The 26,910-nt window shown below is 42.0% G+C and overlaps 1 protein-coding gene across 7 annotated transcripts in view; it reads right to left on the bottom strand.

The window, feature by feature from the left end:
- Positions 1-3,480: 3,480 nt before the first annotated feature.
- Positions 3,481-26,910, bottom strand: part of HMGN3 (high mobility group nucleosomal binding domain 3) — a 33,192-nt gene continuing 9,762 nt past the window's right edge. Inside the window, exons 2-7 of one of the 7 annotated variants that reach the window (XM_047763444.1) lie at positions 17,084-17,134; positions 10,183-10,212; positions 6,421-6,471; positions 4,537-4,650; positions 4,376-4,418; positions 3,481-3,964 (exon numbers count right to left, since the gene is read on the bottom strand). In XM_047763444.1, the coding sequence (XP_047619400.1) occupies positions 3,951-3,964; positions 4,376-4,418; positions 4,537-4,650; positions 6,421-6,471; positions 10,183-10,212; positions 17,084-17,134 (303 nt within the window). In that variant the 3' untranslated portion in view covers positions 3,481-3,950. Of the gene's footprint in view, positions 3,965-4,271; positions 4,651-6,420; positions 6,472-10,182; positions 10,213-17,083; positions 17,135-26,910 lie in introns of those variants that run through there. The other 6 variants (XM_047763437.1, XR_007132644.1, XM_047763462.1 and 3 more) reach the window with 6 other exon arrangements.

Below are 26,910 nucleotides of genomic sequence, written 5' to 3'. Positions count from 1 at the left end.
AACAGACTTGTGGTTGCCAAGGGGGAGGGGGAGGGAGTGGGATGGACTATGAGTTTGGGGTTAGTAGATGCAAATGATTACATGTAGAATGGATAAGCAATGAGGTCCCTACTGCACAGGGAACTCTATCCCTTGTGATAGAACATGATGGGAGATAACATGAGAAAAAGAATGTATATATATATATGACTGGGTCACTTTGCTGTACAGCAGAAATTGACACCACATTGTAAATCAACTATAATTTAATAAAAAAATTAAAAAATAAAAGAAGAGACACCTTAGCACAGGTGACTGCTATGAATTGGATGACCTCCGTAGGCTTGCTGGGACTGGCAACCTGAGGGATGACACTTGTTGTCTAGCCAAGGGTGATGTCCCCTAAAATTGGGGGACAGGAAGAAAATCTTCATTTTATAACCGAGTTTCAAAACTCCTTAATTATGTAAATGCACATTCAAGATTTTATGAAATAGTCCACCTACTGTTGGACCAGTGTATCTTGATTTTTAGTTTACACTATCTTTTCACAGAATGTAAACTTGGGAATTTCAGAGCTCTCTGCTCCTGGAAGCCCACTCTTCCTTCACCACAACCCATGGGCCGGCCTCAGGGAGAATTTCAGGACTACCACTTACAACTGGACAAGCCGTGCGCTGCTCAACTGCAGGGAGGCACCACTTGACTCAAAGTCACCGTAGATTCCTAGAGTTGCTAGGATTTGGCAACATATTAGCAGACAAGTATTTTGGAGAACATGTATTTTTCTAATGTACATACCCACCAAAGGAGTAAGCAGTGTGCAATGGATGGGATTCCCAAAACTTCCTTGCATCTGCAGGCAGTGTAGCTGTCAGGTCTTCATGTTCTAGGGAACCAATGCAGGGCTCCTGGGTTATTTTGGTAGCTGTTTGCTTTGTAGTATTCCCTTGCTTTGTCAGTATGACAGTGATACCAATAAACTTTAAGAGACAAATACCATACAGAACCCCTGATCTTTGTGTTTGAACTAAAAGTAATGGCATCAATGGTCATTGTAAAATAATGACTTAAAATGCATTGAGGTTCCTGTCATGGTGCAGTGGAAACAAATCCGACTAGGAACCATGAGGATGCGGGTTCAATCCCTGGCCCCACTCAGTTGGTTAAGGATCTGGTGTTGCCATGAGCTGTGTTGTAGGTCGCAGACACAGCTCAGATCCTGTGTTGCTGTGGCTATGGTGTAGGCCAGCAGCTATAGCTCTGATCCGACCCCTCGCCCAGGAACCTCCATACGCCACAGGTGCAGCCTTAAAAAGCAAAAAAAGAAAAAAAAAACAAAAAACCGCACTGATTTCCCAACAGGAAAAGAGAAAACAATCTCAATTCAAAGAAAAAATTCAGGTGACATTAAACATGATAAGCTCATATGTTTAGTAATAGTAATAACATAAATTTAAATTTAAAACAGTAAAGCATTTAGTTTTCATTTACGAGACTGACCAAAACAAAGAGTGCTGACAAAGGCAGGAAGTGATGGCATTTATGTGCTGTCGATGGAAGTGGGTGAGAACCATTTTTTTGGCAATCGTCAAAACATCAAGTGTATATTTCCTTTGATTTGGACATTCCACTTCTAGGAAATTATTTAATTAGTAAAAATATATGAGTAGGCAAAGCTGTGTGTACAAGACTGTTTTACTGCAGTACCAATGGCAGCCCTACAGTACTAATCTTTATCTCCAAGATTTACCAGTTGAATTAAATTCCAAATAGAATGTATAGATTCCCTCTTTTAAAAATTGTGTATATGTACATGTGCAAATGTGTGTACATATACACACGTGGACATAGAAAATACAGAAAATGGTAGGCAGTGATCACCTTTGAGAGAAAGGGATGGTGAAAAAGGGACTTCAATTTTTTAACTTACATATCATTGTAACCTCTGCTGTTTTTTTTAAAAAAATGCCTGTATCACTTCTGTAATTTTTAAAAAAGTAAACCTAGGAAGTTTATACTCTACTTCTGAATTGGAAGCTAGCCAGGAATGAACTTCAACTGTGTACTATCTTCACGTTGAAAATATCTTTGTAAAGTGTTCACAGGAGAGCAGCTATTTCTCTTTGGGGCAAAAGTGGTTTGGGGTATAGCTAACACTCATGAGTTCATAAGATACATTTCAGAATCAGAAGGCAAAGAAACTATAAATGAGATTATTCTGTACCTAATGTGGTTGATATCTGCCAGAGATTAATGGCAAACTTAGGATAATGACACAGGTATGAATTCTGAACCCAAAACATCCACCCGAGAAGGGAGCTTATTTTTGCTCAGAACCAAAACAGATGCGCATCAAAGGCCCAGAGGAACTGCTGCCACCTTTTTACAAGAGTTCCTGAGCAGCCCAGGCAATAATTATTCTCCATCTTAAAAGATTCAAGTCTTCATCTAAGAGCCATATGCAGATGTCAGCTTTTCTGGGATGTCCATGAAGTTACCAAACTTCTCAGGAATGCAAACAAACAAAAAAATACGTGCATTTATAAAACAGCTCCTCTGCTCCTGGGACTGCTATGTCCTTCCAGAAACAGGAGGATACTGCTAGGTTTATGTTCTTCCGAAGTTCCTATGTTGAAATCCTAACTGCCAAAGATGATGGTGTTAGGAGGTGAGGCCTTTCGGAAGGTCTTAAGTTGTGAGCCTGGCACCCTCGGGAAGGCCATTAGCATTATTAGAAAAGAGATCCACAGTTGGAGCTCCCCCATCTGAGGCCTGAAGAGGACCCTGCCCCTGTCCTTCTAAACCCTGATCTCAGACTTCCAGGCTCCAGAACTGTGAGGAAGAAATTTCTGTTGTTTATAAGCCGCCCTGTCTGTGGTATTTCGTTATAGCAGCCTGAACAGACTAAGACTGACGCTATCCCAAAGACCAGGTTCAAGTCCCCATTCTTCTCCTTCCTCTGGGCCTGAAGCAAAGTACATATTCTATTTCTTAGCTTAGAAAGCAGCTCCAATAATACCTAGCCCAACTGTCTTAGGTTGACACAAGGCTGCAGTGGGGTCATGCCAGTAAAGAGCTTTGAAAATTGTAACCAGTGGGAAAATATTTTGACACAAGTGTAACTTTGTATTATTTTGAACCTGGGAATACTGTGAAGGCTGAGTTCTTGTTTATGGTTTTTCACTAGTTTGGGTTTAGCGGACCACTTTCCTATTTATAAGGATTTCAACAAATAGTGTTTTATTAAGTCTTATTGTATGGTAACTATCGCTGGCCACTTCTGGTACAAAGTATATTAGGTGTAATTCTTTTACATTGGCACTCCTAGATAACTTTATGAAAACGACACTTTCAAAGGCCAGAAAATTAAGAAACAATCCTGTTTGACTTATTAGAGAGCCCATCATGGGACAGACTGGAGAAATTCTTTACATCTTCTGCAGCAATAAAATGAAACACTGTCTAAAACTGAGCAAAGACACTACTTAGAGGCAGGTATTTTGCAGGCAAGAAAACCTTTTATTTTAAACCACAAATAGTCAGCAGGTGGCCACAACTATCCACGTTTCATTAAAATCACATAAAACCTAGGTACAAAAGCACCACTGATTATTGCTCTAGAAAAACTGCATGAAAAAATTCAAATACGCACAGTAAAAACACCACTGTATGCACAGGACTACATTTTTAAAGCAAGTGCATGGAATGCTGAATCAATCTTACAGACAGCTTCCAATATGAAATTGATATTTATTTTACTCCAGGATGATGGAAATTTCCAAAAAGCATGACTACGAGAAGGTAAAATGTCCATCCTTATATATTTTTGTATGCCAACTAGTAGAGTCCTAAAAAAATTAGCATTTACAAAATCCTCGGTAAAAATAGCTTTTAAAAGTTGTCCCAAGAGGTACATAAAATCAACCCCAATTTTCATGACAATTCATTCGCCCTCGTTAGCTACAGATTCAGTTTTCTGTGCCTGTGAAAAAAAAGAAAGGAAAACAAGAGAGAGATTGTTACTATTAACCTACTGATAAGCCTGAGAAACGTCCACGTCCACCCCACCCAACACACACTCTCCGGAACACCTGTTTTTGAGCAGCTCTCCTGCAAAACCTACTTCAACTCTGGGTGTAAAAACAGGCAAGGCAGGAATATATTATACAAACACTTGGCTGCATGTATTGCTTTCTGCTTTGCAAATAACCACAGCAGCTTTACCTGCAAGCTCCCGCTGTTGGTCATTAAAAAAAAAAACAACAAAAAACAAACCACACCACCACACTCCTATCTGATGCTAGTCACTGCAAACATGCGGAATTGTCTACTATACCCTTAACTCGCACTGTTTCAATCTGCCCCTTTACTGACAGTGTGCTGGGTGGGGTACCTCTGGAGGCTGACACATTAACAGCTGAGCGAGAGATGTGGATCTGCAATAACATTACAGGCAATAAAGAGACATGATGAACGTGGGAACGCCGGCTGGAGGATCGAGCAATTGCTTTCAAGACACTGATTCGATCAGTGGGAGGTGGTTAAGGAAAGTACCTCTTCAGCTTTAGTTTCACCATTTTCAGATGGTGCAGTACCTTCCTTTCCAGCTTCGTGCTTTTCCTCCTTCTTCCCTTTAGCACCTTTGTTCATCTTTGTTCCAGGTTCTTTCTAACAGAGGATCAAAGAAAGCACAGGGAAATGGAGTGTGTCAGATGTGGTGTGGTGTTGGCTAAACTCACCAGCCTCCAACCAAAATGCAAGAAGAAGCATGACCAGGGCCAACAGGGTGGTTTTTAAGGGGAAATGGAAACCCAGTTTCTCTGAGCTTTCAGTGAGTGGCACTGAGGCTCCATGAAAATGTTAACAGGTGGCTTAGAAAGTCCACTGGACTATCCCTCCTGGGAAAGTGATGATTCTGCCTATGTGCCTGTTTGGTGAGCCTCTCTCTTGCTAAAGCCAGAAGTGGTCCTGCCGTGAGCAGGCAGCAACGAGGGGATGTGGTGAAGGCAGGGCAGATTCCAGCAAGAGAAACAATGCACGTGGGGGCCTGGGGCTTAAGTGACAAGAAAGCTGAGAAAGCCCTTGAGGATGAAGGCCCAGGATAAACAACAAGGCCCTACCATAGAACACAGGGGACTATATTCAATATCCTAAGATAAACTGTGATAAAAAGAATACAAAAAAGAATGTATATCTATGTATAACTGAGTCACTTTGCTGTATAGCGGAAATGAACACAACGCTGTCCATCAAGAGACTTCAATTAGGAAATTAAATAGAGAAAATTAAAATAAAAGCATACCTCTAATTTTCAGATCCCAAAAAAAGGAAAAAAAGAAAAAGAAAGAAAGAAAGAAAGAAAGAAAGACAGACAGACAAAGAAGGCCCAGAGGAAGAAGAATGCCTGATTTTAAGACCCAGCCAGCCACGGAAATGAGCTCCACTTCAGAATCACCTACTCTCACCACAATACACATTGTTTCAAACACTCCACAAGGAAGGTCGCTCTGAAGGGCAGGGCACAGAAAAGCCATGTGAGGGGGTACATTTCTTAATAACTCTGCTGCAGTTACCTCGTCTGCAAAACAGGATATGTGTACCCACCTCCACAGGACTGCTGTGAGGGTTACACGCGAGAAGCAATCAGTACAGGGCGTGGCACAGGCTAAGGGCCTTATAACTGTTGGCTGGTATTGACCTGCTGGCATTCATTGTTCTCCGATCATTACTAGGCATATCAGTCCAGCCTCCTCAGACCAGTTATATGAAGTCAGAAGCTTCTCCCAATCCCCCCAGCTGTGGGCAGCAGTGTCGCCCAGCCTGGCTCACCCTGTCCCAGCATTGGGTCAACTGTGAAAGTAGTTTAACTGCAAAGGCAGTAAACCACAGAAGGCAGCTACCAAACCCTGCCCTGGACTTGAGGCATCTCAGAGCCACATGCTCCAACTTCCTCTGCTTTGTGGACCAAATGGACAACACACTCCTGGTAAAGCCTAACACTGCTCTCTGCCTCCTGAGAAAGCCTGTATGTGCCTATGGTAAGTTTTCTGGTCCATGCGTTGAGCCCGAATCATTTTTTTATTTGTCTTTTTTTTTATGGCCACACCCTGGACGTATGGAAGTTTCCAGGCTAGGGGTGGAATTGGAGCTGCAGCTGCCAGCCTACATCACAGCCACAGCAACAGCAGGTCTCAGTTGCATCTGCAACAACCTATACCATAGCTCATAGCAATGCCAGATCCTTGCCCTACTGAGTGAGGCCAGGGATCGAACCCACATCCTCACGGACACTACATCAGGTTCTCAAGCCACTGAGCCACAATGGGAACTTGGAACCCAAATTGTTAAATATGATCTTTCCTCAGGCAACTCTGGGATGTGGAACTGTAACTTATTCACTGATGAAAAAGCCAAGGTCGGGGAGGGAGCAGTTCTTACCTTAGCAGATGTTTTTCTTGGTTTAGGTTCAGGTTTTGGTGGAGCAGGTTTCTGCAAAGATAAATGATACAAATACTGAAAAAGCCAACCCTGGGCACCCAGAGGAACACAGGACTGCCAAAGACAACAGTCCGTTTGGACTATGCCGTCATTCATTTAAAAAAAAAAAAAAAAACTCATCCTATTTTCAGCATCAGGTAGCAGCATAATGATCTCACATTTCAGAACTATTTTCATCCTGGGTTCTCAAGTGAACAGAGGTGAGATCTGAAAGCCAACTCATGATTCTGGGTCTAGAACACTCTCTGGGAACAGGTTGGAGCTTCTACGCCAGATGCCTCTGTACTTCCTTTTATCACAGCACAGCAGCAAGAGGAATGACTCAGGCCCTCGGCCAAATGACTCCATGACTTTGGTCACACAGGCCCTCCCCACAGTCCAGAAATTCTAGCACCACGACAGGCAGAGGCCACTCAGGAATGATGGCGGCTGCCTGGGAAGTATTTCAAAACCAGTTCCAAATCCTTCTGCCTCTGATGCAGGTTTCAAGGTCCTGTAACCAAGCTTATCCCTACTTTCCTCCTCCAAGGGCAGCTGAAGGTGAGAATCTCCTGTTCACCCGGGCCCAAGGCTATCTGCCCCTAGAGCTTATTATTAAGAGCACAATTATAATGATTCAGTGTTAGCTCCCTAAGTTCAAGATCTCTCCCAGACCTGATCAGCCAAAGAGCCCACCAGGCAACTATTTTTCTCTGGCCTTGTGTGCTTCCTCCCACTTCTGGGTGCAGAGCCCACCTGCTCCCTGGCCCCAGGCCCTTCCACCCAGGGCTTCAGCCCAGCTGCTTCCTAGGGGTCTGGGATGGGTCTCAGAGGCGCTGGGGAAGCTGACACCCAGGCTTTTCTCTAGCAACCTCAGGGTAAATATTTCTCTCATCGAGCAAGAAAAAAATAAGTGTATGTCTCTCCTGGCACTGGGGAGAATGGTCTTTAAATAGAAAACACTGGCTGGAGTCCCCGCCTGTGGAGAAAAACACACCATGTTCCTTTCCAATGCCTCCAGGTGTTCAGGATGATATTGAACTTGGCCCTTTCCATCAAGGGCATAAACTGAAATTGTAGTCAATTCATTTCTCAAAGACTGGCCATTAGACATGACTTCTCAAATCAAAAAAGCAAACTGAGCCTAAAGAGTAGGGGCTGTTTTTATTAATCTTCTGACCACCTGAAATTTGCAGTTTGCTCCCCAAATGTATCAGCTTGCATAGCTCCTCAATTTTTACGATTTAAAAAATTTTAGGAGTTCCCTGGTAGCCTAGTGGTCACTGCTCTGGTGTGAATTCGACCCCAGGCCAGGGAACTTCTGCATAGTGTAGACATGGCAAAAAATAAAAAATAAAATAAAATAAAATTTGGGGCTTCGATATATATTTTTTTCTTTTTCAGCTACACCTGAGCCATATGGAAATTCCAGGCCAGGGATCAAATGTGAGCTGCATCTACAAGCTCTGCCATAGCTGCGGCAACCCCAGATCCTTAACCCACTGCACCTGGCTGGGGATGGAACCTGCATCCCAGCAGAGACAATGCCGGATCCTTAACCTGCTGCACCACGGAGGGAACTCCGTTGGCTTTGATATATTAGCATGCTCTTGTTTCCTCGATTTACAGCAAACATTTTACTTTCATATTATTTTCTATAAGACAAACCTTTCCCCCAAACTCAACATTTGTGTTTTGAAGGGATGGGAAATGATGAGATTTTGTAGCCTGTAATCCCGCTAGCCTCTGAGGAGGCTCTGTTTCAGCATCACAGGTAATGATGTCAGTGGAAGGGGCTTATGTTGCTGGATCCTGGTGCTCAGGAAAGCCCTTCTTTTAAATTCTGATTTATTTATTTTTTTTGTCTTTTTAGGGCTGTACCCACAGCATATGGAGGTTCCCGGGCTAGGGGTCAAATCGGAGCTGTAGATGCTGACCTATATACCACAGCCACGGCAATGCTGGATCCTTAACCCACTGAGCAATGCCAGGGACAGAATCTATCTCCTTATGGATACTAGTCAGATATGTTTCCGCTGAGCCACGACAGTAGCTCCTAAATTTTGATTTTTGACTTAAAAAGCCTACCCCCAGATAGACTAGATAAGGCTTTCAGTATAATCTACAGTGAAATTTTAAAAAGAGGTAGAACATAACTTCTCTACCATGGTGAAAATTACTCCTGGACAAGCACACTGACTTTGAGGGGTTTGGGCAGAATCTGGTTTAACTGGGAAATCACAGCCACACCTCCCAGGCCTTCATTACCCTGTGACTCTGATACTGGGGCTCATGTGAAACACTGGCTCATGCAACCCGAACGTGGCTATTCTTCTGAACTTGTGAGTGATCTTCATATCCATTTATTTTCTTTTCTTTTAAACAGAAATAAGTTTTAGCAAAAATATATTGAGAAGAAAAGCCAGAAACAGTTTTTTGGTTGTTGTCAGTTTTTAGGGCTGCACCTGCAGCATATGGAGGTTCCTAGGCTAGGGGTCAGATTAGAGCTGTAGCCTCAGGCCTACACCACAGCCACAGCAATGCCAGATCCTTAATCCACTGAGTGAGGCCAGGGATTGAACTTGTGTCCTCATGGGTACTAGTCACGTTTGAGCCATGACAGGAACTCATGTGGTTATTTTTGGTTTTTTTGTTTGGTTTTTTAATTTGTAAAACTAGTTTCCACTACCCATTTCTGCTTGGATTCCCTACACTGTGCCAGGCCCAGGTGTGGGCTGAGGAGGAAATCCATGCTCCCCTGGAGGCCCAAGTATCTTGCAGGTCCTGTGCCATCCAGTCTGGGCATCCATGCCGTCGGCCAAGAGGTCCATGCCTTCCCCCCTACATGGCAGTGGGCAACCCAGGGAAATTAACCAAAGTCTCCCACCAGAGAGCCAGGCTGACCAGACTTGGAAGAGAAAGACTGGTTGGTACATGAGCAGAACAGCAGCAAGGAGCAGTGGAGCCAGCCAGGAGCACAGCGTGGTGAGAAGGGCCGGGCATGTTGGGCTAAGGCTTGCTCACACCTGCCCACTCCAACTGCAATGATCTTAACCCTTGTCTCTTCCACGGCCTGGCCCACAGAGGGAGACCCCAAGTAGCAAACTGGTAATCATTACTTTCTCAAAGATTCTCCGGTTCTGAAGTGAGGCTAGAGCATGTAGATTCAGACAACTTTCAGCACATTCTAAGGTATGAGAAAGAACCAGAATTCCTGTCTCTTTTAGCACATCGGGGATAGAATGCAAGACTAGGACTTTGTTTCAGGTGCTTCTGAAATTTTATGGAGTTCCTGGGTCAAGGACTGAATCTGAGTCACAGCTGTGACCTATGCTGGATCCTTTAATCCATGTCACCGGGCCAGGGATAGAACCCACACCTCTGCAGCCACCGAAACCACTGCAGTCAGATTCTTCTTCTGCACCACCACGGGAACCCCTTAATGTGCTTCTTTTGTCACACGGATCCAGCAATATCAAACAACTCCCCGAGTTTGCATTCCCGCCAATGGGGCTGGCACTGTTTCTCTCCAAAACCTCCCATCAAGTGAATTGCTTGGCAACACCGGTCAAAGTTGCTAGAAATTACGACCCAGGGGATTTCCAAAAAAAAAAAAAAAAAAACCTCAAGGGAAATACCAACATAATCTTCCTTCTGCTGCTTTGCTCCAGGCAGAGGGAAGGTTTGTTCATAAGAACTAACAATAGGTTCCAGAGTACTCACCGCTGACAACCTGGCAGACCGTCTGGTGGGCTACAAAGGAAATGAAAAAAAAAAAAATCTGTTGTTGGTAATTATACACAACCAAGTTGACCTTTAAACATTCAATCTTACTGTCTTACTTCAATAAAGAACAGAATGCATGAGTAGCATTACCTTCTCCAGGTGAGCACAGCGAAGCATACCCCAAGAGCCTTGGGCACTGGGAAACTGAGAGGAAGTGTTTTTAAAGAGGTGCAGGTGCCCATGGCCTTTTGTAGTGGGGGTGTTGTGGGCAGGGCAAGGCAAGGAAGATGCATTTGGACCCCAACTCAAACCATAATCGACCTTTGTGATAAAACTGGTAGCAGGAGCACGGAGGTGCTATTTAGGAGCCAGTTCCAGTCTGACTTGCGTTCCCTGCCCACGGAACTGAAGCTTATAAATGAATACAAAAAGAGACTTATATAATGGTGCAGAAACCGAAATAGCAGGAGTCCTCTGCCTTGTTGCTATATTAGAAAGGAGAATGACGACAAATCTGAGGCAGTTAACAAGAGTCTCCCTTACCTGTGACAAAATAAACACGTTTCTTTATCTATGAAAGGCAGGTATTTAAAGACCTAAAGAGTATAAAAAACTCACCCATGTTTTCATTCGGAAGTTTACAAATTTGGAGAAACTATGTTGAGATTGCGATTTTTCAAGGAAATCTCTTCTTCAGGGATGGTGCAGGTTAACACCAAACAAACAAACAAAAAAACACACCAAAAACAAAAAGGCTGCAAAGGATATTTCTAAGAGCACAACTGTTGTAGGTATTTCAGAAAAAAAAAAAGCCTACAGAATCAATGAATATATCTTCTTCCCATCAGTAAAAGATAGATCCCCACGGGATTTCACTTTCTAAAAGTACAAATGCCGTTCTTTAAACATGTTACAGAAGTAAATACTCCCTACTTTTGTCTGTTTTATTCACTGCTCTATCTTTCGTAGCAGAATAGCTTACCACCTAACATATAGCAGATATGCAAGAATATTGGCTGAAAAAAATGAACTCAAGCTTTTCCTTTATTTGCTGCCTTAGGCAGACTCTGCCTCAGGACAATAGCTTAAATGTTTCAAAGTATCTTTTAAGGGGGTCAGCAAAATAGTGAGCAGGTGCCCTGCCATGACTGCAAGGCATCATGGGATTCTTAGGTCAGTCTAGGTCAGCTGGTCAAGGCCAAAGTGGAAGACATAGTTCTTGTCACCTCCACATCTAGGAACATTCTAGCTGAAAATAGCCAGAGGAAGCTAAACTCATGTTTCTTTAAACTATAGAAAGAGATGAATAATGGATAATTAAGTGGATAACTTTAACCCTAGGCTCTCATGGATAGCCTGGAGTTGGACTGGAGGGTAAGAATGTGCAAAGCTGGATACACAGCATGGAGGGGTGCCTGGAGCAGACATTCCACAGGAAAATACCACGGGGTCTGCTGGATTATCACAGGGGCATTCTTTCTGGGAACCTGAATCCCAATACTGCGATGCAATCCCAATCCCAGGATGGTTAATTTAACCGCATGAATTGGGTATCTCCAAAGAAAAGGCATCACAATAGCAATTAAATGGGCAGCAAATGGGTACATTGTGCTTCTTCAATGTGCTTTCAGAGCAGGAAGGGGCATGGAGGACCCTCCAATTACCAAACAGAGCTTGTCTTAAGGCTTCTGTGTGGCCTCAAGGACAAGCCACGCCACTTCACCCATGAAGTGCAGCCAGCAGGAGAGCTCAGAAGAATGCCCTCCCTCCGAGAGGACAGCTGGCAGCCTCTCTGCTAAAGAGGGGTGAATGGATCCTGTCTGAATCCCTGTGCCCTGGGCGTCCCCTGACGTGTACCACGTTGGTCTCCCCTCCCCTGTGTCTCACGTCTGGACCCCTTCTGCATGGAACCACCTTCTCTTGCATTTCTGAAGCTCCAACGTTTACGGGACCCTCAGTAAACGTGGAGGTGAGGGGGATGGGGAAGCCCCAGACACGGACAGTGAGTGTGAACTTGCCGGGGGAGTGTCAAGGACACTACTCGCTTGCTCTCCAGTTTGGGGGCTGAAAGGGGGCAAACACGTTAACTATCGCTTATAACTGCCTCCCTATCTACCAATGAGTTGTCTGGAGTAAGATCTCATTGAGGGGAAGCCCCTCCCTCCTCTCCAGGCACACAGGCTGAAGAGGCAGTGATGTTAGAGCTTACCCCCCCTCACACACACGTATTTCCAGACACACATTCCAACCAAAGCACAGTTCTGGGGGGCCTGGAAGCTGTTCCTCCCCAGAGGACTCACCCCCCTTTCCTGATTCAGGTCTAACACAAGAATTTCAAAATAAAAAGCCTAGGAAAGTAATGCAAAACCCAAGGTTGCTGTTCAGGCTGTCTAAACCGACCTGTCTTTAAAAAAACACATCTTTTACTGTAAAGTCATTTTATTATTTCCTGCCTAAAATTTACCAGCTCTTCTTGCTACGCTATAGATTAAAAAAAAAAAAAAAAAGATTTCTCTTAAATGTCCCTTTTCAGTAACCATCCTAAGGGACTTTGTTCTTCACTGCAGGCAGTGGAGGCTAAGACAAATGTTCGCTCCCAGACAGCAGTACTAATTATGCACCAAGTCTATACACCTTCCCGGAAAGTTTCATCAGCTTTCACAAGCCTTCCAATCTATAAATGACTGGGCTATACTTATTGAATATAAAATAGACTAGACTGCTCTTTTCCCCCCTGAATTTGAAGGATTCATTTGAGACTCAAGATGGTTGGGCAGACCTACTATGGAAAAAAGAATTTTTCTCAATTAACAGCACCAATTCACTGTACAGCACAGTGAACTATATTCCGTAGCTTATAACAAACTTTAATGGAAGGAATATTAAAAAAAGAATATAGGCGGAGTTCCTGCTGTGGTGCAGTGGGTTAAGAATCCCACTTTGGTGAATATGGTTGCTGTGGAGGTACAGGTTCGATCCCTGGCCCAGAGCAGTGGGTTAAAGGATCTGGCATTACCACGGCTGCAGCTCAGACTCAATCCCAGGGCCAGGAACTTCCATATGTCATGGGTGAAGCCATAACACTTTTTTAAAAAGAATATATATATATATATATATATATATATATATGTATGTATAAATAACTTTTCTATATGCCTGAAACTAACACAACATGGTAAATCAACTATACTCCAGTAATAATAAAAAAAATTCTCTCAATTTGTTGATTGTGGATCCTCAGGAAAAGTGGCCCAAAGTATGGTTCTCAGGAAAAAAAGAAGGCTTTCAGAATGACAGGTTGCTAAGAGTTACAGAAACAATGTAAGGGTTTGTCACCACCACGGTACAGAGGTGTCAGGCACAACAGAATTATTCAGTAAGCATGTATTGATTAACTGATCATTCCCTGGGTTGCAGAATATTATGGTGAAAGCTACTCTGAGAGACGTGGAGCCTTTTACTTTAAAGTTCTGGTTGCAAAAGCAACATGTAAATCTAATCTTACTGTGACAAAATTCCCTGGGAGGGCCAGATGCCAACAGGATCACTGGACTTCACTGAATACTGCTTGAAATGTACAGGCCATTCTGTTGGAATCTGGAAGTATATTTTTATGAGATTTCTTAATGCTTCTGAGCTTCACCATGTACTCCCAAGCAAAATCCACAAGCTAAGTTGCTTTTAACTTTCAAAAACAAATGAAGAGCTAAGTAGAAATTACCTTATTTGCAAAACTGGGAAGGGGGGTGCGGGTGAGAGATGTATATCAGAGCCATGGCTAGGGGAGGAAGACAGAAAAGGTACCTACTGGGTGACCAGATTTTTATGATGATCCCCAAAAAGCATGGAGGACAGGAGGTTTTGAGTCAGAAGACTCAGATGTCTTTCTCAGGTCTGCAATTTCCAAGTTGTGACGCCTGGGGAAAACCATATATTTCTCTGAGAACCTTGTTTGCTCTCATAAAATGGGGATAATAACTCCAGCCTGTCTGTTGACCAAAACAGGGCTTCTCTGACATAAGGACAGTGAGCTTCCTCTCACTGCTTTATTTCTCTTCATTGCAGATTTCCAATCATTTCATTTTACTCTCTCCCCATCCCCACCACCACCAAAATGGAAGCGCCACGAAGGCAAGGATTTTTGCTCCTTTTGTTCACCGTGGCATCTGCAGACCCTCTTGTCTTCAGGTGCTCCCTAACATTTTTGATTGCTTTGGTTGGATGGTGTCTCTGGATATCTCAAAGGGGTACTCTGCCTGGACTCATCCCAGGGTAATTTTAAGGATCAGATCAAATGATGGATGTAAAAGGGCTTTGTAAACTGTCCAGGGTAATGACTGTAACATACTGCTTTGGTCATTTATTGATCACATATGATATTCTGCACCAAGGTCTTCAAATACTGTGGAGTGGAAGAGGATTGTCAAAAGAGGGTTCCCATCATGTCTGAAGCTCTTCACTGTAGAGCTGTGTGCGTACTTAATGACACAACTAGAAAATTCAGTCAATTCAGAGGGGGAAAAAAAATCCATCAAGAACTGTCAGACATGGAGTTCCAGTAGTGGTGCAGCAGAAACAAATTTGACTGGGAACCATGAGGTTTCGGGTTCAATCCCTGGCCTTGCTCAGTGGGTTAAGGATCCAGCGTTGCCATGAGCTGTGGTGTAGGTCGAAGACGAGGCTCGGGTCTGGCATTGCTGTGGCTCTGGCATAGGCTGGTGGCTATAGCTCTGATTAGACCCCTAGCCTGGGAACCTCCATATGCCGCAGGAAGCGGCCCTAGAAAAGACAGAAAGACAGTAAAAGAAAAAAAAAAAAGAACTGATGGACAGTTCTTACCCCAAAGCACCACTAACTAACTGAACTTTCCAAACAATTGTGTTGATGTTCTGAAGGCCAAGCACAAGTTTTAATCTGGTCTTGGCTTCAATAACAGAAAAAGAGTCTTTTCTATGATTTTTGTTAGCAATAATATAAGACCCATAATCATGAAAATATTAAAAATAATAATGTAGAGATGGAAATAATAAAAATTCTGAGGCTAAATGAATATGCATAAGAGAGTTGTATAAGCAAAAATCTTTTACATATATTCTAACCAGCGTGATGGCTTTTAGTGTAAAGGAAGGGAAAGGCTGTTTTCAGCCTCCAGGATCTGCTGTGTGTATGACGGTTTCTTGGTTTTCTGACTGACAGATCAATTTTATTTATTTATTTATTTATTTATTTATTTTTTTGTCCTTTTCTGTTGTTGCTGTCGTTGTTGCCGCCGTTGTTGCCACCATTTCCCAGGCTGCTCCCGCGGCACATGGAGGTTCCCAGGCTAGGGGTCTAATCGGAGCTGCAGCCACCGGCCTACGCCAGAGCCACAGCAACGCCGGATCGTTAACCCACTGAGCAAGGGCAGGGACCAAACCCGCAACCTCATGGTTCCTAGTCGGATTCGTTAACCACTGCGCCACGACGGGAACTCCTGACAGATCAATTTAAATAGCTGTCCCTAAGGAGAAACCCAAATGCATTCTGTGCCCAAATCTACAAACACTAAGGTGCAATATACTTAGCCAACTGTCCTACAAATTGTATTCTGCCATTTTTCAAGAAAATTCAAGCATCTGAATTTTGGTTTGATAACACTGTTCAGTTAGTTCTAGACATTTAATGACTTGACTCTGGACCACCAACTTTTATCTCCCTATCTCTGTTAGACACTGAGTACTGGACAAATGGGTGTTGGGGATTTGGCTATAGGCAGTTCTGTTTGTTCTGCTTTTCAATTATCTCTCTATAGATTCTGCTAAAGATTTTCCTCTCAGCAGAATGAACTTCCTTGTACAAATCTTGTGTAGGGGTTTTGGTCTCATGACAGCCTCTGAATTATTAACACAATATGAATCACCCAATCTGAGAATCTGTAACTAGATACTGTTTTTGCCTCTCTCATGACCCCTTTTAGTTTCTTAGTTCAAAGGTTAAGAGCAGCAGTGTCCACATACTGTAAAGCTCTGTGCAAAAGTGAACAGGTGGCATTGCAGTTACCATCTCATTTGCTTTTTAGCTTGTCCTTTAGAAGTCTGTGATATTACCACGAGGGTCAAATCCAAGTTCCTGGCTTTTCAGTTTTCTGTATTTTCATACCAAACTTCTTAGAAGTATTGTCTAATTACCAAGATTTAAGCATTTTCCTGATTAAAATAAAATTTTTAATACTGACATTTTATTCATCCTTCTGTAGTTTTTGACTTTAGAGATGATTCTGTTTAGGCAAATTTTCAGAACCCCCAATACAGTTTCTGGTTCATTCACTGGGAACCAAGAATTTCTTAAATCAACAGTCTTTCATTTCCTTGCTGTGAAAGGTGGACTTTGTTCTCCTTGATGAATTTACCTATTATCTCGCTCTTTGCCCAGAAAGAATTCTCAGTACCTGCTTTAACAGACAGCAGCACCAACAGGTAGAAACATAAACCACAGAGTAAGTGGAAAATGCTTCATGGGTGCCCTTAGCTGAAACCCACCCAGGCTAAGCGAGGCTTTATCTCTGGTTTACATGGTTTCCGAAATCTTGTTTACTTTTTTTACTTTTTATTTTTTTTCTTTCTTTTTTGGCTGCCCTGCAGCATATATGGAAGTTCCCAGGCTAGGGAATGAATCTGAACCACAGCTGCAACCAAGCCACTGTGGAAACCTGTGCCACAACTGTGGCAACACCAGATCCTTGAATTCACTGTGCAGGGTCTGGGAAAAAACCTTTGTCCCAGCGCTTCGGAGACTCCCGGATCCCGCTGTGCCACAGCAGGAACTCCTCCACAGTCTTGTTTAGAATAGTGCTCATTCAGATGACAATATTAAAACCTCCAGTTAATGATTAAATACAGGACATCAAAGATACACTTACCTCCTGTTTAGTTACTTTGGAACCATCCTTTCCCTCTGTATTCTCTGGAGACTAGAAAGAAAATATTTTGGTGAATTGTATTTAAATTGGAAAACATGTATTAAAGGACCACATAAGCCAACAATACTCTGCAGGGAAAGGTAATTTTCTAAGAGGATATGTTTTAAATACACACACACAGAGAGAGAGCATTTATCTGCATAACTGCTCTAATTTTAAACCAGGAGTGTTGCAAGAACTGATCTGAGCCCCTGTTCTCAATGTACATTAGAGTGCTAATCAACGTTCACTGATTGCACCACCAGGCAAAGAACAGGGACCCAGCGGTCAGCAGCAGGGGTGCCTAGGATCCAACATGTGTTTCAGGCACTTTGTGTCTTTAAAGACGAGAGCTGCATGCTGGGAAAGCCCAAACCAAGTGCAGAAGCACATTTTCATCCCCTACTAGCTTAGCTTTGATTTCTGGCCTATTTTTTTGATACGACCTGACAACTTGATGATGAATTCTTCTTTTTCCATGATCCACCCAGTGTCTCTCCCACACTCCCAGCCTTGACTGGACAGCCAAGCACCCTGCCTAATCCCCTTCCTGATTTTGATCCATTCCTTGGGCCAGCACCTGCTCACTCTCCTGACAGCTTCCACCTGACACCTTTCTAGGCTGCAGCCAATAGGGAAAATACACTTCGATCTATGAGATCCATCAATTACTCCAGTCTATTTTGACTGGCTAAAGACAATAAATAAGATTCAAACAATGAAATGAATAAGTAAATTAACACAAGAGAGGAAGAGAGTTTCCGGGGCAAAAAAAAAAAAAAATACAAATAGTAAAACAACATTTGGCACGTTTGGCTTAAGAAAAGAAAACAGGTGTAGGTAATGTCTCATCTGATGAAATGAGAAAAACATTTAAAAGCTCATAAAACCCACTGTTTGCTGGGGCTGGTGACAATATAAATTAATATAATGTTTTCAAAGAACAACCTGGCAATATGAAAAAGGCACATAGGACTGACCATATAGTGACCCAGTAATTCCAATTTGGGGACCGAGACTCAAAGAAAGAAACCACATAAAAACACAGTTTTGTGTCCTGTTTCTAATATGAAATAACTGGAAACAACTCACAGGACCAGTAAATATCAGAGAAATATTTGAGGAAATGAATGAACTACTAATGCAATGGGATCGAAAGTAGTTATGCTATGTGAATACACGGGAAATCCACATAAAATAATGGTAAATTTTTCTTTTTTGGCCGCACCCACAGCATGTGGAAATTCCTGAGCTAGGGATCAAATTTGCAAATAAGGCTACATTTTAAAACTTAGATTATAAAGCAATATGTAAAACACAGGTCTGAAGTAGATAAAGTCTCTGAGAAAGACAAAAGCTTTTCTTCAAGAAAAAGGACACTGGGAACTTTCTCTTCTCCCCTGGGGCTGCCTGTTAACCCAGAGTCCACCAGTTTCTCTCTTGTCAGAACCCCCCATGTCCATGCAGCTCTCCCTAGTTCACAAATCAACCAACTACTTCCTAAGAACATGGAAACTTCTTTATCACGAAGGCAAAGAGAGCTCTTGCACAGATCTTGTGCCATATCAGCCAGTTGAGTTGGAGACAGAAAAATCTTAGGAAGTCTGAGCATTTGGCTTTGCTCACTTCCATGGCTACAAACGTGACCCTCCTGGTCACAAACCAGACTCTCTCTTGTCTAAAGTGCTGGGCTCTCATTCTTACTTTTCAGGCCACTTGGCAGATTCAATCTTGGGTACCTACCCTCCATCTGTAACTGATAGCCTTCCTTCCCCTCTCCCCACTTTTTAGGGCCACACCCTTGGCATATGGAAGTTCCCAGGCTAGGGGCAGAATCAGAGCTGCAGCTGCCAGCCTACTCCACAGCCACAGCAACACTTTTGCATCTGTAATCTACACCACGGCTCACAGCAACACTGGATCCTTAACCCTCTGATCAAAGCTAGGGATCAAACCTGCATCCTCATGACCACTATGTCAGGTTCTTAACCCTCTAAGCCACAGTGGAAACTCCCTGATAGGCTTTTAAAGAAACAGCACAAGAGTTTCCATTGTGGCTCAGCAGTAATGAACCTGACTAGTATCCATGAAGACTGGGTTCGATCCCTGGTCTCACTCAGTGGGTTAAGGATCCAGTGTTGCCATGAACTGTGGTGTAGGTCGCAGATTTGGCTCAGATCCCTCATTGCTGTGGCTGTGGTATAAGCCGGCAGCTGCAGCTCCAATTCGACCCCTAGCCTGGGAACTTCCACATGTTACAGATACGGCCCTAAAAAGACACACACACACACACACACACACACACACACACACACACACAGCAGCAGCAGCAGCACAAAATTACAACTGATGCCAAGTGGCATTTTAACAAATTTTAAAAACTGATGTTAATAATGTTACTTTCAATATTCTTCTAGGCAGTGGATCTGTGACAGCAATGTGACTGAAAGTTCACTCTCTAAACACTGAGCCAATCATGTTTGTAGTAGATACAAATTATTGAAAAAGAGAAACTTGGAAAGAACCCCTATAAAAAAAAAGCAGGTATAACTGAGAATGTTAATGCCTTCAGACAAATGCATGTAAAACTGGAGACATGAAGGCGTACAGCTCCAGCAACGCTGGTTTCTCTGGCAACCTCTCTACAAAGCATTAGATGAACAAAGCCAAGTGACCTTTACCTTGGGATCAGTGGGGCAGTGTGCCATGCTCGAATCTTGGTTCCCTACCTAGAAGCTGTGTGATCTGGGGCAGTGACTTGATCACCTGGCTCAGTCTCTTCATCTGATAGATGATAATGTCTCACAGGGTCATGTTCACGATCAGATGAGATGTTGGGGAGAACACTTCCCAGATTGTGAATTGTTATACACATGTTATACAACACAATACCTGAGATCTTAGCGAGTCTTCTGAATCACCACATATGAAATTATATTCAAGAGCAGAAAAATCATGAACTGTCACAGGCTGCTGAGGAATTCGCCCAAAATGCAATCAAGAGCAATAAAGAGATGAAAAACATAAAAAAGAGGTTGGGGACACGGTGGTTGATCACAAGGTCCCACGTCTATCTAAAGACATTCAGAAGCAGAGAATAGAGATACTAGTGGGAATTTGTGCAAAGTCATAATGGGTGAGAATTTCCCCAAACTGAAGTCGTGAGCCTCCAGGTGGAAAACTCACACCAAGGCACAAATGGGAAACAAACCAAACAATGAGACATCACAAAACTATGGAAAGACAAGGAAAATGAGGAAAACCTTTCGAAGTTATCAGACTTAACAGATGGGTTATCTACAAAGAATTATTTCGCACCAGCATCTGTAAATGTAAGAAAACAAATTTCAGGATGCAAATACTAAGAGCATTTACTCTTAACTGAGCTTTTCTTTCAACAAGGATCTATCACTAAAGGATCAAATTCAGAGATAAGAAAAATGAATTAAGATGGAAGAAAAATAGGAGTTCCCGTCGTGGCTCAGTGGTTAACGAATCCGACTAGGAACCATGAGGTTGCAGGTTCAATCCCTGGCCTTGTTTAGTGGGTTAAGGATCCAGTATTTCCGTGAGCTGTGGTGTGGGTCGCAGACGCAGCTTGGATCTGGCATTGCTGTGGCTGTGGCTGTGGCTGTGGCCGGCAGCTGCAGCTCCGATTAGACCCCTAGCCTGGGAACCTCCATATAAAAGGAGGAAAAGACAAAAAAAAAAGATGGAAGGAAAATATATAAGAAAAATACATAAAATATGCTGGCAGATCTAATTATTGCCTACGGAACCTATTTTTGTATGTTTAAAAATATTTCAGCAGAAGGCCTAGACCGGTGCTGCCCTATAGAATTATAACACATAATCTCAGATTTTCTAATAGCCACATGAAGAAAGTAGAAATAGGTGAAATTAATTTTAGTAATGTATTTTATTTAGATGACTATATCTAACATCTTACCATTTCAACATGTCATCAACAGATAAATTACTGAGATAGTTCACAAACCTTCTTGGCACTAAATCTTCAAAACCTGGCAGGTATTTTACACTTAACAGTATACCTCCATTCAGATACTGAGTTTTCACCAGGAGTACCTAATCCATATTTAGAGGTCATAAAGTTTATAGTAGTTTCACGTATCTGGGTTGTTGCAAACATGTTTAAAATTTCTCAATAATTGAATCTCATATCAGTTTTTAAATTTTTGTTTTTGTTTTTGGGCTGCACCCACAGCATATGGAGGTTCCCAGGCTAGGGGTCAAATCGGAGCTACAGCTGCCGGTCTACACCACAGCCTCAGCAATGCGGGATGCGAGCCACGTCTGCAACCTATACCACAGCTCATGGCAACGCCAGATCCTTAACCCACTGAGGGAGGCCAGGGATTGAACCTGCATCCTCAGGGATCCTAGTCAGGTTCGCTAACCGCTGAGCCACGAAAGGAACTCCCCAGTTTTAAATTTAAATTGAGCAAAATTAGAATTTTAAAAATTCATCTCACTCTTTTTAAGTGGCTAATAGTCTCAGCAGTTAGTGGTCACCATATTGGACAACACAGTTGTAGAAAATAACAACCACACAAGAGAAAAAGGAGTGTGACCAGACCACAAGTCATAGCACATGAAGGTCCTGGTTTTGTCCTGGAGGATGGCACAGACACAGAATAATTTCGGACTTTGTTAAAAACAAAATTTAAAGACAGGCTTTCAAAATGTTAAGAAAATAAAAAGGATATAGAAACTTACAAATCAGGAACAGTGGGAATAAGGCAAAGTTTACAAATCAAAGACAGAGAAGAAAAGAACAAAACAAATGAAAACGTGATAAATAGAAACCACAAAATAAGTCATTAGAAAAAGTCCTAATATATTACTTATAATATACCTAAAGAAGCCATACTCATTTACTATGATATCAAATAACAGAAAAAAACAGAATAATACAGGTACATAATTCCACTTTTAGAAATTTTAAAAGATGTACAAATCAGTATTATGGATTTATAAATGACATACACATCAGAAATGCATAAAATCATGGACTGGAAGGACACACATCAAATTCATGATAACGGTTACCTCTAAGCTGACAAGGAAGGGAACCAAGGGGGTGTTTTTAGAAAGAGTTGAAGTAAATGGGATCCCAAAAATGTGGAATTTCTGAGTGATGAGTAAATAGGTATGTCATATTATTTCCTGGATTCTTCTATATTTAATGTCCCCACAATGTTACCAATATTAAGGGGGGACACTAAGTGCTAAGCCCAGTTGGCAGTGGCTCAGTTGGTCATGGTCTGCCCAGGACCATTAGCATTTTCTGTATTTCTTAAATGGCTTAAAGTCTGGCTCACACACAACCTCTTCCTTTTCTGTTCAAGACACATAATTCACAGTCATTTCTTTGGTTGATGGTACGAAGGAATCTGGAGTTGGCCCAGATGAGAAGCAAGAGCCCTACAAACACTATTTCAGAAATGCTCCTCCTGAGCGGATGTAGGAGCAGAGCTGGGAGGAGGGGGCAAGCGCTCCTCAGCCCACTGCACCCACATTCTCACTTTACACCAAGATGCCAGGATCCTGCATCCGAGGACCTAAGATGCATTGCAGGAGCACAACTAGATTTCCTTAAGACTACAGCCGGACCTCTAGCCCTTCTCAAGAACCCAAGAAAAGAAATACAGAATTTTTATTCTGTTGACCATCTTGTAGGAATTAATAGGACATATCACCAACTGCTGAGTTTGCCCTTCAATAAATGGCTGTTACCACCTTCTAGAGGGGCTCCTGTGGGGGCCACGAACCCAACTTTCTCTGTCCAAACTCAGGAAGGTATCAGAGAAGATGAGAAAAGGCCTAGGCCCTTCAACAGATGCTTGAGAACAGCTCTAGGTGGGCTTAGCCTCTGAATTTGCCACTACAGAGAAAAATACTGAAGGTGTGACAGGAACCTGGAAACACAGGGCTGGAACTTCCTGGTGCCATGTTTCTCAGCCACAGGAGAAGAAAGAGGAGGGCTCTGGGTCCTGAGGAACGAGAACTGGATGTTAAAGTCTCCAAAAGGCTGACTGCTAAGTGTGGGCTCTTAGAGTTTTCCTTCCAGGATTTGAAGGGACAGGAACTACTGTCCCTTATAACTTAAGTGAATTCGTTCAAAGCCTGGAGTATATATGAAATCCCAGGAACCATGAGTCGGCAGCCACGGAGCAAGTCCTGCCTTAACTCTTGGGTTTTCCACACTGATACAGGAAAGCTTGGAGCAGAGGCAACACCACAAATGAACCAACAATCACTTCTTTTCATCTGGGAATGGATTACTTTGGGTGGGGTCTTCCCTATCTTGCTGGCCAATATGTTAAAGTTTTTTCTTTATATTTTCTTTTTTGGCCTTTCTTGGGGCATATGGAAGTTCCTGGGTCGAATCAGAGCTGCAGCTGCAGGCCTACGCCACAGCCAGGGCAATACCAGATCTGAGCTGCACCTGTGACCTATGCTGAAGCTTGTGGCAATGTGAGATCCTTAACCCACGGAGCGAGGCCAGGAACTGAACCTGCATCCTCATGGGTACCAGTCAGATTCTTAACCCAAAGAACGGGAACTGAGCCACAACAGGAACTCCTAGGTTTTCTTTTAAAATTAATTTATAAAAAAATAAAATTAAATTAATGTTTTCTGTTACACACTTAAGGCTGGGGAAACGAAAGCATTCCAATCGTGAGCTAGTTATCCAAGGAAAACCATTCTAGGACAAAAAGATCCAAATAACACATCCAGAGAACGACTGGAATGTGTCCATGATTAACTCTTCACTCTTCTGCTAAACTTGACACATAACTCAATTGTTTGATTAACACAACATTAATTTCCCTCCACAAATGGGGGCACTGTCCATGAAATTCTCATGAAGTGTCCCAAATAACAGGTACTGCCCTTAAATTCAAATATTCATGTATTTGAATTTGACACATGAAACAGACCCTGGAATTTTTATTCAAAGTCACAGGGATCATTGTTTAACATCAGAAAGACTAAAAACAGCCTTCATTCATTCTCTAGGTGTATATTTGGGATCCTCCAATACTGCCTTGCTTTTTAAAATAACCCTTTAAAATCCAGAATTTGGAATTGAGAGATCACACGCAAAGTAATCAAACTGGTGTTAAATTTCCTTATTACCTTCTTTCTCCCTTGCCTGTGCCTATTAATTCAATCAACATCTATAAACCCAAATAGCTAATTAAGGCCATGAGGCTAGTATGTCTTTCCAAAATAAAATAAGATCAAAGTGAGTAAAACTCTGCTTTAACAGACTCTGGATGAACTTGAAATAAACAGCAACTCTCCCTTTTCTGACGCATATTTTTAGGGAAACCATCTCACATTGTATTCAGTCACAAAAGATAACTGAAAGAAGGAAAAAGCCATGTTCAAGTGTGTTCAGTGACATTTTCTTGGTATAAATATGATAATTTAACAATGGAAATTATATTAATACAATATTGTCAGTCAACTATACTTCAGTAAAGAAAGAACATCAAGTCTTGCATTAAAGATAAAATGCAATTAATTAAAAATAAATAATGGAAGTGTATCATCAAAATGACATAATTTAAAATTCTGTACGCATCTCTCTGGTCCGAGCCACCTCTTTCACAAGTTACCCTCTTCCCACATGCTGTGCTGATGGGATTGTAGAGGAAACTCCTGGATGAGATCAGAAGCCTGCCCCTAGTCTGGCTTGTATCTTACAACCCTGGGCTTGAGTTTCTTCACAAGTAAACATACGGGGATGGACCCAAAGATCTCACTCGTCTGAATGGATGCTGGTACACATGCTAATCACACAAGGGACGTGTATACTGTAAGGATGACGTAGGGGAGTCTTGGAAAATGACAAGAGAAGACCCATAGGAACAGTCACAATCTTAAGAAACATGGGTACTGCACTGTACTTATGTGCAGAGCAATGATCTAAATGAGCTCATCTCACCCCAATCCTGTGAGTCTGGTAAACAGCATCATGGCCACTGTATAAAGGAGGAAGTGAAGCCAGAGAGGTTAAGTAACTTAACTAAGATGACCCAGTTGGTAATCTTGGTGGTAAGTGGAAGGGATTTAGACCTGGGTAGGCTGGCTCAGAGTTCCTCTTCTCACCCACGGTGCCACTCTAAGTGGTTTCTGCTGGCTGTCCTAACTTGGAACTTGGATGCATATCTGGGATGCTAGGAGAGCAGAGGGCTTCCAGTTTGGGGAATATCTTAATCTGTAGACCCACGGAAGCAGCACCCAATATGTAATGGAGTGTTTCCTAGTCCCCTTCATTTATGAGCCTCTTGGAATAACAAGAAACAATTTTCCACTAAAAATACATGTTGGGATGCATGTTCATTTACTATTCTGGGTTTGTAAAAGGTCACATATATAGATGCAAGGATGCTTATCTCACTATCAAAAGTAAAGACCAAACATCAAATCATTTCCACCATTTTTTATAGCACTTTACATTTCTCTATGTACTTTCGTACTGCTGCTGTATTTGATCCTCTCAATAGTGCTGAGCTACACAAGGACTGTCTCAATATTCCCATTTTGCAGATGAAGAACAGAGGCTCAAAGAAGTCAAAGAACTGTCCCCAGTAAAGACTGGTGGAGACCACACCAGATCCCAGTCTTCTAGCTTTTACACCAGGGCTTGTAAAGGGGTGTTATCAGATGATTACTTCATTTTCCTGTTTGTCCAGATAGGAATCAACTTCTAATAAATGGTAAACACAGTTATGGTGTCATTTCTATTTCTGCAAAGCTAATCAGGTGGCTCTGACATGATGGACATGTGACCACTAAAAGGGGGAATGGTAAAACTAAAAATTATAATTAAGAGAAGAGGTAAAAGAAAGCAAGACGTAGACAGGAAAGAGAGTTTAAAAAGGTATTATATAGCATACATATGGAACTTCAGAAGCAGTCTTTACAGCTTCACACTTTGATCATGTCTTTAGTGTGTTTATCTCCCACATACAGCAAACCTAATACAACTTCCCACAAAGTCAAATTTAACAAATAACTTTTGTACTCAAACACTAATCAATTGGAAATCCAGAACTCTGAAATAAAAATCCATCCAGTCCTAGGGCCAGGAGATCATCCCAGCTATGAGGCTTTTGTTCTTATCTGATGAGTTCCAAAAACATAAGACCTGCTCATTTTTGAAATCCGATGCCTAAGCAATGGTGGCTTAATATTTACATCATAACCTCTCATTATACTATATAATGTACAAGGGTGTTTACATGTTCCTGGTCACAGCAGACTATCCCTATGATGTGAAATACAACAAATTAATGAAGATACTACATCTTGAATAGAGCAAATCCAGCAGTTTTTGAATTTGAGAAAATAGGAAGTTTCATACTCTCAATACTCAGATACCAATGCATGGGTGAAGAAACTTCACATATACACTTGTGTATGACCTACAGTCCATTAGTTACTAAAATACTCATATATATATATGCTGAAATACCCAGCCTTCATATATATGTATACTCAAAATATATATATACTCACATATATACTTCATATATATACATATATGTGTATATATAAGTATATATATGTCTATACTTATAAGTACATATATAAGTATATATTCATATATATACCAAAAAATATATATACGGAAATACCCAGCCTTCATATATATATATATATATACACACTTCATAAATGTATATACAAGTATATATCTGTATATAAGTATATACATTCATATATATATACACTTCATATATATATTCATA

This window comes from Phacochoerus africanus, chromosome 2 (assembly GCF_016906955.1).
Source record: "Phacochoerus africanus isolate WHEZ1 chromosome 2, ROS_Pafr_v1, whole genome shotgun sequence".
Taxonomy (NCBI): domain Eukaryota; kingdom Metazoa; phylum Chordata; class Mammalia; order Artiodactyla; family Suidae; genus Phacochoerus; species Phacochoerus africanus.
Note: the sequence above shows the minus strand (reverse complement) of the source record. Positions and strands in the feature narration are given on the sequence as shown.